This window comes from Grammomys surdaster, unplaced genomic scaffold (genome assembly GCF_004785775.1).
Source record: "Grammomys surdaster isolate TR1022 unplaced genomic scaffold, NIH_TR_1.0 125947, whole genome shotgun sequence".
NCBI lineage: Eukaryota > Metazoa > Chordata > Mammalia > Rodentia > Muridae > Grammomys > Grammomys surdaster.
The window spans coordinates 786,727-800,689 of record NW_021620769.1 but is presented as its reverse complement, the minus strand read 5'-3'; the positions used below and the strand labels follow the sequence as shown (position 1 = coordinate 800,689).

General features: G+C 46.9%; 1 protein-coding gene across 1 annotated transcript; it reads left to right on the top strand.

Moving 5' to 3' along the window:
* Nucleotides 1–8,915: 8,915 nt before the first annotated feature.
* Nucleotides 8,916–12,553, top strand: Pou4f2 (POU class 4 homeobox 2). Its single transcript, XM_028753433.1, has 2 exons — nt 8,916–9,459; nt 9,882–12,553. Exons 1-2 carry the CDS (start codon nt 9,163–9,165, stop codon nt 10,821–10,823), a joined length of 1,239 nt encoding a protein of 412 aa, XP_028609266.1. The 5' UTR covers nt 8,916–9,162; the 3' UTR covers nt 10,824–12,553.
* Nucleotides 12,554–13,963: the final 1,410 nt, after the last annotated feature.

Sequence of the window (13,963 nt, the reverse complement as noted above, 5' to 3'; positions counted from 1 at the left end):
GTTTTGAATGAAAGTAACCTAATATTCTTAAACTACCTAGCAAAATCAGCAACCGTGACAAAAGTGGAGAACCATGGAAGATACAGGATCAAAGCAGTTAAGGTGTCTCAAAGAGACACTCTGTGACTGTTTGTGTGGTTTAGATTACATGTATAAATGGTAGCCAAGATGATCGGTAGGATGGAAGTACATCAGATGAGTGTGTCCTTGACTTTGGCATCGAAAGAAGGACTTTAGTGGGCCCAAGACGTCACACACTGTATCATATTAGCACTTTGAGCATGAGCATGTGTCAAGCTTTTATGTACTGCATGCTTGTCAGGGTGCTAAGGTAAATCCACACTTTGGATTCCTTATCATGCAAGTCAACCCAGATACAAAGCTACAGCTTCACTTGGCCGTCATGCAGCTAAATCCCGCCTTGAGGATCTGCACATGGACATCTGTGACAGAGAGAAAGGAAGAGAGAAACAGTAACACTTTGGTAGCATACAAATATCATTTTGTTTGTTCTATATACTTACGCATGGATGAGATTTCCAGGGATATCATGAGCCATATGTAACATATGAGAAGAAAAGGGTGACCTGACAAGATGATTCAGCCTGCAAAGGTGCTTGTCACCAAGCTTGAGGGCCAGAGTTCAGTTCCTGAGACTCACGTGATGGGAGAGAACCAACAGCTGAAAGTTGTCCGCCAACCTCCTCACACACGCAAAGGCATCATGTCTACACACACACACACACACACACACACACACACACACTAACTAACACATAAAAATGTAAAAATATTCAAAAGGAAAAGACAAATGTTTAAAGGTGATCTTGTTATTATGGATACAAGGTCCAGCACATGGAAGAATGGGAGACGGGGGGAGGGGGGGAGAATATCTACAAGGAATTGAACATGTTTTATTCACTCACTTCATATTTATATAGCTGAGAAGTGTTTATAATCTTTGCAGCCATCCCTTTAGCATTTCTTTTTAAGTGTTTTCTGTTTCCTACAAAATGTATGCTGTTTTGTTTCTAAGCCATGTGGGGATGGGAAGGAAGGAAGGAGGCTTCACATCCTTCAGATGCATGAGATTTGGTGTGGGCTGTAGTCCTCCACTTCCTGGTGGTTTCCCAGCAGATGTCGCAGTCATGGCTTTATTCAATTCCTGTTGGATGTCTGCAAATCTCTCCTTTTGTAAGTTTTCCCTTTATCTCTGAGAAGAGACAGTGAAGTTTGCTTTCTGCCAGATGACTTTGATTCCTCCCAGTGCCTGGAACATCAACAGAGTTCCAGGGGCAGTCCCATGCGTCTATCTAGCAAAATAAAAAAGAATACACAGTGGGGGGAAAAAATCAGAGTCTAGTCACCGTGTCTCATTCCCAACACCTTTACAAAAGGTCTGGTGCATGATTAAAGGTTTACAACCTGATTATCTGTGAAGAATACCACTCTAAAGACTTTGCAGACTGAGAAAAAGAAGACCATGCTGGGACTAAAACAAATCTGATCGGGGAACAGAAGAATGCAGTGAAAATGCACCACGGTGGGTGAAGTATGCGCAGATTCTGCAAGGAATCTGTGAGTAAACAAAAAGATCAGGAATCCTTGAGGGGTGGTGAGGCAGTTGTCCAACCAAAGTCTGTTACAAAGCCGTGCAACCTTCCAGACACCTGTAGGTGTGTGTCCTGTAATCCGTGAGCCGTCTGATGCCTGCGCTCCTCAGCTGATGCTGCTCAGAAGTCTGCTGTACACACTTGGGCATTCAGTGTGGATGCAGGAGGAAGGTCTGTGAGAATAAATGAAGATGTAGGTAGAGGGCACGAGGAGAACTGTGTCCTTTGACAAATGCACAGCCTTGACGTGACTTGTCATTGGCAGGCTGCCCACATCTCACCACCATTAGGAGGAATGCGTTTCCTTTGTCCAAAGCGTTGAGTGGTTATGAATAGTAAGGGTAGACCATCTGTAATTATTTTTTAATTATTAATGGTTTTGTTAGATCCTTTCCCTTTTACATTACATTTCTGTTAATGTAAGTTAAATCAAATGTACTTCAGTTCCCAAGCTGTTCCCCAATGTGTTTTTCATTGTTTCATAACATTACTTCAGCTGTCTGTGAGGTGTTTCTGAAAGAGCCTGCCTCCACGGAGCCTCCCTGACCACGCTAACAGACTCAGGTACTGTCTGCCAATACACATCCACTGGCCACAGCTTTCGTCACGCTCAAATTGTTACATTCCCAGTGATGTCCAATGTCAGAGTCATGCATGTGCAAAAACTTTCGACTCTTAGCCACCATCTCAAAGGCGAACACAGGAACATTGTTTTTATTTGGAGCCCTGGGTGAAAGGTCTTTTAACATTTTACGTGTGCAAAGATTTTTCACTTAACTGGAAGCTAAGTGAAGAGAAAGGAGTAAGTTTGAAAAGAATTAGAAGGGAAAAAAAACCTGGTGTCCGACTTTAGTGGTCTGACTAAAGGCCCAGCTGAGTAATTTAATCAGAATAAATACTTAGTATTTGGAAATTAGGAAGATAATGACACTCAGAAATGTATGGAGGAAAGCTTTCCTTTGAGAGAAGGAAAAACAATCCACCACTTAATCAATTTTTCATCACCAGCAGAATGGCTTTTGATGGTACTTCATCCCCTCGGAGAAGCTGTCCAGGGCCTGTTATTTGCCATGGGACCTGGTATCAGATCTAGTGTTAAACATCCCTTGCAAATTCAGGTGGAATAGTCCCAGGGAACAGAAAGACAAAGAAGAGAGAATGGATGAGATTTTAAATTTTGTTTTATTTTATATAACACTCAGCCTCAAGATTGCCGTTTGAGAAGAAACTGCCAGTGACTGGTCAGGACTGATCAGAGCCAAGAGGACTTAGAATGAAAGGTCTGAGGTGGAGGAGGGCAGGACGCATCAAGGAACCTTGCTTGTAAAGAAGCAGCTATGTCTTCAGAAGTACACAGGTAACATACAGTGAACCGAGCACAGAAGCTGCTAAAAATGACTGGATACATTATGCAAAGGGATTTCTGGATTTCTTTCAAGTAATTAAGTTTCGATTTCTTACATTCATTTTCGTTCCAAGAAGCACAAGGCGCCAATGACTGCAAAAGTCTTCATTGATTGTTCCAATACTTTCTGTTAGATTTCGTGACTGGACTTAACTTTGAATCGAGGCAAATACACTGACTGGACCGTGGAAATTCCCTGGGAGGAAAAATAGTTTACCTGGAGGTTAGGTGGCCTCTGCTCTTAAGCTTCCTGGGAGAGGAGGGAAGGGGCACACGTGACTCCCTGTCTCTGTCTCTGTCTCGCTGTCTCTCTCTCTGTCTCTCGCTGTCTCTCTCTGTCTCTCTCTCTGTCTCTCTGTCTCTGTTTCTGTCTCTCTCTCTCTCTCTGTGTGTGTCTCTCGTGTGTGTGTGTGTGTGTGTGTGTGTGTGTGTGTGTGTGTGTGTGTTGAGAGTGTATTCAGAGAAGTGTGGATTCGCACCCGGCTCTGCAGAGTTGAGAGAGGAGGGGACTTTGGTCCACTCTGTTGGCTCCTTGCTTCCAGTATTAATCTTGTCAAAGGATCCAATCAGCTATCATCCCTCTTGGCCACTCTTGGCTGCTGCTAACTCACTAGCGGCAACAGCAGGGACCCCCGGGAGCCCTGGGCCTGCTGGCTACCCTCCTCCCATTACCGGAGAGAGCTTTTCTTGAAATGCGTCTCTGCTCTCTTTCCCCACCAATTAAAGGGGGGAGCGTTGTTTTCATTTCTTTTGTACCCCTCTCAGCTCATACTTCTCTCCTGCCTGGTATATGCGTTACGTTTGGCTCAGGCTCAAGTCTCCTAACCACCTGAGCTCTCTGTGTTAGCCACATAATTTTGACCTTCTTTGCCCAGTGGGTTCAGGAGGTGGGGGATGGAGGAGGTTGTGAGCTCTTTAGAACCTTCTGGGAAGCGCCATATGTGGAGAGATCTGAGGCGGCTAACCTCTAAGGGGAAAATTAAACAAAAAACCTAAGAGCTTTTGTGTTGAACAAGGGACAGTGTCTCGGTGAAACTCTTGACCTCTCTTTCAACGTTCAGTACCAGGAGTGTCCTTTCCTGGCGTTTTCACAGATCCTTGGTAGTCCCGGGAACTCTCCATTTCCGAACTCTTTCCCTCCTTTTTTATCCTTTTCTTTTCCTTTTCTTTTTCTTTCCAGGTACAGCCAAGGCTCAGGAGTTTTACCATTCCCCCACATCTCAGAGTCAGTGTCAGAGAGAGAGAGAGAGAGAGAGAGAGAGAGAGAGAGAGAGAGAGAGAGAGAGAGAGAGAGAGAGTCGTCCTCCTGCAGAATCTGAAGCAAGTTGGCTGATCACCTTGCTTTTAATAACGCGGAAACCGGGAGTTAAGAATTCATCCTTGTCTTTCCCATGCTCACTTAACTCGAGTGTGTTGGCACTCTGAATAGGGCAGATTTGTCTTTTGAGAAATCTTTCTTGTAGTGCATTTCAATTCTGTTTGAAATACAAAGAAATCACACTGCCCTTAATAAATTAAATTTTAATAAAACATATTAAGTCCAGTAAAATATGAATGCACTACTTAAAATTTTAATAGTAAATTAAGACCCAGAAAGGAGGAGACAGTGGTTTGTCCCCCTGGGATGGCTTCGGGCATCAGTCGATTTCTGGGTAGGGGGTGGGATTGTAGTGCAGGGACCCTGCTGCCGCCGCCAGGAATCCTTCTTTGGTGGACTCCCCGCCTGGAGGGAGGCAGTTCACATCTGTCTGCATCTGGCAGCGGATGGGACAGAAGCTACTGTCTAACAAAGAGGCTAGGTGGGGAGAAAAAGAGAAGCTCCCGCTCTAATCACACAGTTGATATACTTTTCAACTCCCTCCCCCCTTTCGATTGCCTAAGTAGGTTGGCAGACGCATTGAGTCTTGGACAGGAGGGTTTACAGATGACTGTATATTGAGGTCATCTTAAACAAGTTCGTTATCTGGGTCCAATTTACGTCCACATCTAGGTGGATTTTGTTTGTTTGTTTGCCAACTTTCTAGCAGCTTAAATTCCCACGGTAAGGAGGGTTGGGGCGGGGCATGGATCTGGTTGCTAAGGAGGGGCTGGGGTGGGGCGTGCATCTGGACTCCTGTTCCCAGATCAGCTTCCACATTCTACAGCTGCTGAAATACTCTCCAGCAAAGCCTGTGGGCAAGACTGAGATAGGTTTTATTGATAAGACCACGAGGATGTTGGTATTCTGGACACCCCTGAAGGGAGAGATTGCAAGACTGCCAGTCTTGCTGATGAAGGAAGAATTTCATCGTCTCTCTAATGCAACACAATCACTGTTGTTCATTTTTCACTTGGAGTAGGAGAAGAAATGAAACTCTGACTTGGCTCTTAAAAATGCACAAGTTTTCTAGAAGGAAGGAGACAAGGGTACCGTTTCTAAGAGGCAGGAAACAATTTCTCCCCAGTCATACACTCACCTCTGCTTGGTAATTAGTTAACAGTGATGTTTCTTTTCTTGCATGGAATTAGAGATATCACTCAGAGCTGAATAGTTATTTAAGGCTAACCTAATGATGTATGGAATCCAATCATCAGAAAACTTGTTTCATGGAAGCTTTCTTGCTTAAAGAAATAGTTTAGTCAATAAATTTCATATTAAGCAAAGTTTGTCCAGTCAGTTCAACAGTATCCCCTCTATTTCATGAATTTATTACACTATCTTATTTACCATATAAAGTGGTGACAAGTGTTTAGCATTTTGGAGATCAGTTGTCAGTTGGTATTAAAATCAAGATTAATTCATATTAACGATATGCATTTCTCAATACTCCCAGATGACAACATACATTAATACAACTATTACAAGTGATTAAGCACAATGAAAGAGGAGGGACAAGAAGAGGTTCAAAACACTCCAAATATTTGATTTTGCAATTCAAGTTCAGCGGACTGTAGCCACAGTAGTGTTTGGGCATCTCCTCGGGGCTGCTTTTGACTTTACATCTAATTAGACACCTAATGAAAGAGAAGAATTCTTTCCCCATGTGGTTTTCCTTCTTGATATCTTTGTGCCTTTATTTATACACATAAACACATGGTTTAGGAGTTGAAATACCACAAAGTTTTTTTCCTCTTTCTATCATTCACTCACTGTAACAATCTGGGGGAACTACATGGATGAAAACATTTGTCTTTCTGCTATTTCCTACTCAGCTCAGAATTTCTTTGGGCATGTGGTCCTTTCTCACTCAATACTGATAGAAAACACACTCACATATTTTAGTGGATTTTTATTAGGCATTTGAGATGCTCAACAGTTTATACTAATTAGACCATCCAAAGCCTTTTGAAGATTAAGCAAATTGGACAACCCTTGTTAATTAGAACATAATTTGAAGTTTGAAAGTATATCACTGATGAAGTGGTCTAATTAGTATGACGATATGTTAATAGACCAGTGAGACACCGGCAGTGGAGTTTGGTATGGACCCCTCTAAGGCAGGCACAAAAATTCTCTCTCTTATACTGGCATTAATAAAAGATTTCTATAGACTTCAGCTTTTCCACGATGACATACAATTTATATACACACAATGCCCACAGTGCTGTTCATTTTTTCACTATTATGAAAACTAATAAATTCGTCAAGCTGAATTAAGCATACAAATCAGACGAGGCATAGCAGATTACACGGTGAAGCTCGGTGTCTCTCGAGCCTAAATGAAATTTCAATCTAATAATTCCTTCCTGGCTGGGTCATAATTTGTTTAGAGATGCTGTTGTACTTCTTTCAAAGCGCTATTCACACTATAATTAAATGATACTCAAGCTTTTAACTTTGATTTATTTCATTTCGCGAAGCTTGAGACAGTGAGAGGTGTACAATGTTATTTTTTTTTTATTTTCCTTGAAAATTACCTTGGCTGTTGAGGTAGAAATTAAACATCTAAGCACTTACTTGAACAGTCTTGCACAGTCACGTTCTTTCATGTCAACACCCCCCTCTCCGAGTCCCGTACCCAGGCTTCTCAGGGCTCTCAGTGGAGAACATGGCTCGTAGGAATCCCCTTTGGCTACTGTTTATTATTTTCCTTTACGCAGGGGAAGAGAAAGGCGGGCTCCAGACTGGCGAAGAAAAGCGGCAGAGATTTAAGCACCACGGACAGATCCCGCCGCGCTGCCAGAGCTGAGGCTTTCTTTCCGGGAACTCCGACCACAACTTGAACCTGCCTGCCGGGGCCTGGATGAGGTCAGGGGATGAACCGCGGTTTCCTGCTCGGCGCTACCGCCGCAGGGCTTCCGGGTGCTGACTCCCAGAGGGCTCCCCTTTCCACGCTTGCCCTCCACTTTGTTTTTGTCCTAGCGCGCGCCAGTGCCTCTTAGGCCTGCCGCCTGCTCTCGCACCTGCTGGCCTTTCCGAGCTCCCAGCGCCTGCACCTGCTCCGGATCACCCTGTCCCGGACCAGCCACTCGCAGGTCCTCACCGGTATCCGCACCCAGTGTCCTCCGGGCTCTGGGAAGGTGAGAGTAACCCCAAACACTGCAGGGTGTAGGAAAAGGATGGGAACAGGAAGGAGAGTAAATAGGTTGTGTTTAGGGGGTTGGGGCTGGGGAGTGGGCCACACTGTCTGCTTTTGAACTGGAACTCGGAATGTGTGTCCACTTCCAGGAAAACTGGTTTGCACTAGCACAAAAGTGCGAGCAAAGTGTAAGCTAAAAATAGTCTCTGCACACAGCGACTGTGGAAATGAAGATAAGTGGGACTTATGCCAGCCCCTGAGTGTGTGTGTGTGTGTGTGTGCGCGCGCACGTGCGTGTGTGTGTGTGTGTGTGTGTGTGTGTGTGTTGTGGTGGTGGTGGCATTCGGCAGCACATGCGCGCTGTATTTCTGGCCCTTCTCTTCCTGTCAGTTGCTCCTTTTCCTTTGATTGTTGCTAATGAAGAATAATACATCCAGAGTCAGGGCTTGTCAGCGGATCCTCCCAAGTCCCAGCTCACCCTGTACTGGACATAGGGAGGAGGTGGAAAAAGAGAAGGGGTGGGGGGAGAGGAATCTTTACATGTGTTAGAGGGGGATATGCCCATAAAGGGGGGAGTCGCATGCGCACAGACGCCCCTAACGGGCTGTGTGGCTGTCCAATCCGCTGAGAGCTAAGGGAAATCGAGGGAGAGAAAGCCCTGCAGCCGGGCAGACCCATGTCTTTCTGCACTAGGCACCCGCCGGGCGGTGGGATGCGAAGCCCGGGGCTGATCTCAGCACCCGTCAAGGCGGGAGCTCAGAGCAGAGCGGAGGACCCGGGTCGCCGCAGCGTCTAAATCCTCATCCGCGGCCCGCAGCTGGGGAATCAGGGTCACTGGAGCTGACGGGAGGGGAGGGCCCCTGAAACTTAGTGGTAAGCAGAGGGCAGGAGAGCAGGTGGCCAGGTAAGGTGCACACCACAGTACAGGGCCAGTCGCGTCCAAGATTGGCTTGGGACGCAACTTTTAGGGGGAGTTTCTTTTCCTAGGGAGGCGGAAATCTGGCAGAAGCAGCGGGAGGGGCTGGAGACTGGCATTTAGGTGACTGGCACCGCCGGGTGACCTGAAGCACCGACCCGACTAGTTGGGTGGGGTTGAGCCGGGGCGCGTTTGGAAGCTGGAGTTGCCTGCGCGGCGTTGGAGTGGTAACAGCAGAGCGCGAGCCGAGGCAGGGAAGGCAGCGGGTCCCTAGCAGAGTGAGAGGGGCGGGTGCAGGGAGAACTGAAAGGACCGGAGCCTGGGGGGAGCCAAGGGGGAGCCAAGGGGGAGCCAGGGCGGGGAGAAACCCACCCAGAGCCAGTGCTTCCTGGCAGGGGAGGGCGGGGGAGGGAAGGAGGGGGAGGACGGGCGGGGGGCAGGCGCGGGAAGAGGGGACTATAACTCCACGGCCTCGACGAGCTGGGGCACTTTGGGGCGCTGAGGTCTGAAGTCAGCGCCACCCGGAGCAGGGCAACAGCTCGGGCAGACCTAGCAGGCGACACAGGAGCGGAGCTAGCAGCCAGACCGGGAGAGCGAGCCTGGAAGCGTTGGCGGCTGAGCGCAACTTTGCAGTGTTGTCCCCTCTGCTGCTCTGGCCGGGTACTTCTCCGGAAGGTCGGGTAGCTGGAACCCGAGTGCTCCAGCGACGAGCGCGCCGCGCAAGGAAAGATGATGATGATGTCCCTGAACAGCAAGCAGGCGTTCAGCATGCCTCACGCCGGCAGCCTGCACGTGGAGCCCAAGTACTCGGCGCTGCACAGTGCCTCCCCGGGCTCCTCTGCGCCCGCGGCGCCCTCGGCCAGTTCCCCTAGCAGCTCCAGCAACGCTGGCGGCGGCGGCGGTGGCGGCGGCGGCGGAGGCGGCGGAGGCCGGAGCAGCAGTTCCAGCAGCAGCGGCGGCGGCGGCGGCGGCGGCAGCGGCGGGGGCTCGGAGGCGATGCGGAGAGCTTGTCTTCCAACCCCACCGGTGCGTATGTCTGCATAATCACCGCTTAAAGGCACATTTTGACAGCCTCCTTTATCTGCTTGATGTTTTTTTCATGTCTGCACAGCAAATCACCCCACACCTCCAACCAATCCCCCCTCTCTTAAGTATTCAACGGGTCTTGCCTTTCATATTAATTTTTATGACCTGGGATGCTGTCTGTGCGCGTGTTGTGTTGTGTTGTGTTGTCTGTGGCTCATTTTTTCTCCCTCTGCCCATTGGCTTCTAGCGAAGGCTTCCCTTCTCTCTGCCGAGTTTCAGGATCCTTGTCGTTATTATTATTTTAACGTTCTGGGAATGCTGTAGGCGCGGTGGCGGTGGCGAGCCCTGGGCCGGGGACTTCCGGAGAGAGCGCGTACAATTCCCTGCTGAGCGTAATGTGTGCCTTCTACTTACAATTGCAGAGCAATATATTCGGCGGGCTGGATGAGAGTCTGCTGGCCCGTGCCGAGGCTCTGGCCGCAGTGGACATCGTCTCCCAGAGTAAGAGCCACCACCACCATCCGCCCCACCACAGTCCCTTCAAGCCGGACGCCACCTACCACACCATGAACACCATCCCGTGTACGTCGGCCGCCTCCTCTTCATCTGTGCCCATCTCGCACCCGTCCGCACTGGCTGGTACCCACCACCACCACCACCACCACCATCACCACCACCACCAGCCGCATCAGGCGCTGGAGGGCGAGCTGCTGGAGCACCTGAGCCCCGGGCTGGCCCTAGGAGCCATGGCGGGCCCCGACGGCACGGTGGTGTCCACTCCGGCTCACGCACCGCACATGGCCACCATGAACCCCATGCACCAAGCAGCCCTGAGTATGGCCCACGCGCACGGGCTGCCCTCGCACATGGGCTGCATGAGCGACGTGGATGCAGACCCGCGGGACCTGGAGGCGTTCGCCGAGCGCTTCAAGCAGCGACGCATCAAGCTGGGTGTGACCCAGGCAGATGTGGGTTCGGCGCTGGCGAACCTCAAGATCCCGGGCGTGGGCTCGCTCAGCCAGAGCACCATCTGCAGGTTCGAGTCTCTCACGCTGTCGCACAACAACATGATCGCGCTCAAGCCCATCCTGCAGGCGTGGCTGGAGGAAGCAGAGAAATCCCACCGCGAGAAGCTCACCAAGCCCGAGCTCTTCAATGGCGCGGAGAAGAAGCGCAAACGCACGTCCATCGCAGCGCCCGAGAAGCGCTCGCTGGAAGCCTACTTCGCCATCCAGCCAAGACCCTCCTCGGAGAAGATCGCGGCCATCGCCGAGAAGCTCGATCTCAAGAAAAACGTGGTGCGCGTCTGGTTCTGCAACCAGAGGCAGAAACAGAAGAGAATGAAATACTCTGCCGGCATTTAGGGACCCTTCTCCAGGGATGGCCCTTTCCCTTCGTCCTCTCTTTTCTAACCCCCCCCCCCTTGTCTATCCTGCCTCTTTTCTTTCTACTTTGGCTATCAGAAACAATTCCGGTAAATGTGAACCCAGACCAACCCAGGAGCAAAGAAGCAAGCAGCTGAGCCCAAATCAGAGAGAAATTGTGAACCGGTTTCGCAAAGTGAAGAAAAAACAACCACAAACAACACAACAGGAATGTGTCAAGCTGTAGCAGAGCTGTCCCCTAACCGCACCTCGGCTGCTCGGCTTCATCAAGAAAGCGTGGAGCTGGCTGTCAACAGGAAGGCAGAGGGACAAGCTTTTGAAAACCCGCAAGAATGAGCAAGTAAGATTTGTTTTTATTCTTAAAGACGTCACCTTGTTCACGTTTAAAAGTACACTTTGCAGCTATTTTTCAGAGATAGAAATTGATCCAGGACTGAAACTCGAAGCTAGAGTTGATGCTTAATGTGATATGATAGAGACATCTCTAAAGTATTTTGAATTAAAAAAAAGATGGCAGATTTTCTGCATTTACACTGTATATTATATATATATTTTTATTGTGGTTCTTATCGCTTTCTTCCTTCTCTGAAGTGTTAATACAGTTGCGCCTGCTGTGTTCACTGATCTTGACAGCTATTATTAGATTATTGCCGTACAACCCTCTGTAAATTATTAATTTATCTCTCTGGCAACTTAATTTTGTGCACATCCTAATTAATTAAACTTCTTTAGTCTGAAAAATAAAACCGGCGGATACCTATAGCTAGTGATACTCAAAAATTTTTTCTTTTTTCTTTCTTTCTTTTTTTTTTTTTTTTTTTGTCTGATGAGTTTTCTGGATGTTTACAGCTTTCCAGTTAAGACTGTGTTCTCTTTGGCCTAGTTGTATATTCTCATGTTGAATGAAGATTGTTTCTTCCCTTTGTTTTTAACTGATAATGTTCTAATTTGTGAGCTGACACTCGATAATTGATGTCTTAATCGTGTAGACCTGATTGACTGTCCGAAGTCTTGTTTACTTCCTTACATATTTAATGGGGATTCCCACATTGTCCCCGCAGCACACGTGCTCTCTCACTCACCTTACATGCCTACACACAGACACATGTACACGTCTCTAACAGAAGAGAGGAAGCAGCTGGAGGTACACTGATGGCCAACCTTAGGTGCGTTCTCCACTTGGTGCTTACTCTGCTGGATTCTAAGATCTCACCAAGGTATTTCAGTCTCCCAGTTTTCGATTGCTTTGTTGCTACATTTTAACCTTTATAGGAACCCTTCAGTTTTTCCTTTTAGGAGGTTTGTTTGTAGGGGGAAAATTTTGGAACTATAAGAAAGACAGTGCACTGCTTGCAAATTCACAGTGTTTGGTAGAATCCTTTTGGAGCACACACACAAAAATAGGTACACAGCGACTGGTACCTTATCTATTGTAAATATTTCATTCAAAATGATGCACATATAAATATATTCTTACAGAATTTGCTGTAATTGCTGATCCATTTGAGGCTCTCCAAAGTTCTGAGTTCTGTATATGACCTTGTTTCTTGTTTATGTTAATGGATTCTTTGCTATAGTAATGTATTAAGTTATTTTGGGTGTTGTTTCATTGTCTTTCATCGAAGAGATGATTTTAATGTTTTACTGGCAAAGTATGCTGCTTTTTTCATTAAAATATGCTATTAATATTAAATGACTTTTAAAACGTGATGCAGTTTTTAATCATTTATGTGGGAATTATTTTGGTGCTGATTCTTTTAAAAGACAGGAACACAGAGAGTGGCCACTATTAAAAGGTGGCTTGGACTTTGTAAGAGGCAACTCCTTGGGAAAGGCTAAAAGAACAACAGGGTTTATAATATCACTTTAATGGTCAGAGCTCATCTCACAGGGTACTTTTGCTTTTTCGCTTAGATGAAATCATGGTGTCTGGCTCCAGATAGCTCCTCTAGAGTCCTTTCTCCAGACTTGAAATAATTCTGTAAAGAGAATTTACAAAGCCAAGGTCAGATGGAAACTATTTCAGCCATTCTTTCCCTTCTCCTATGGGGCAAAGGGAGAAAGGAACTCAGCCCACTTTTCAGTAGCTGTGGGAGGCTGGGTGTGGCAACAGTGGGGGCAGGACTTGGTGAACAAGGAGAGGAGTTCAACCCCCTGAGTTCTCAGTTCTTTAGCCTGTCCTAGAGATCAACACACAAGCCGTAGTAGAAAGCACCTGGGGTCCTGGCAGGTGAATAAAGTCTGTCTTGGTGTCCTCTGTCTCTGTTGTTTCCTATTCCCCATAACCTTTAAGGAAACTAGCATTATTGCAATAGACAGGGTGTGGCTGAGGAAAATCCTGGGTGGTCAAAAGGAACAAATTTTTGCCCCTTTTTGTGACTTTGTCTGGCACAGGAACTGGAGAAAGTCTATTAAACATTGATGTGGCCATGGGATTCTGACCATTTGGCACAGCTGCTTCTTTTTCTAATCCTACTTTAAGACCATCCTCTCCCATTATAATAATTTTCAGGCCCTTCACAATAGTTGGGCAATGTATTGGGCTTTCAGTGTTTATTTTTTCTAGTAAGGCTATGATTTGTATTTTTACACTGTCCACAGTTCATGGAATTAATTGCATGAGAGCATTATATTATTGTATAGATTAAACAAGAATAAAGAAGCAGGTACTGACCTGCCTGAACACGCTCTCTGAGGGTAACTCTTCTTAACTCTATCGGCCTTCCCCATATGAAACTGCCATGAGATATCTCTTTATTGGGAAGAAGCTAAGAAAACAGCCCACAATATATGAACATTGTTACACTGGCCCAATTTGGAATTAAATGCTGCAGGAAAAGTGATTATTTTCTAGACAGAACAAAAGTAGTTATAGAAGTTGGATGGCACATGCATGGAGAGACCATTTCTTCTATAACTGAAACAAGGTACATGCCTCAAAAACAAGATCTAAGTGTCTATTTAGATTGAATGAGATGCACTTCATAGGTTTGGAAGAAAACACTAGAACATAGTATTTTAGGAGAAGAAACTGTAAATGTAGGCACAGTGATATTGGTAGTTTGGTTTTATTCCTGTGTTTAGGAGGGCAGAATGTTCTGTCTTCCATTTCTGTTCCC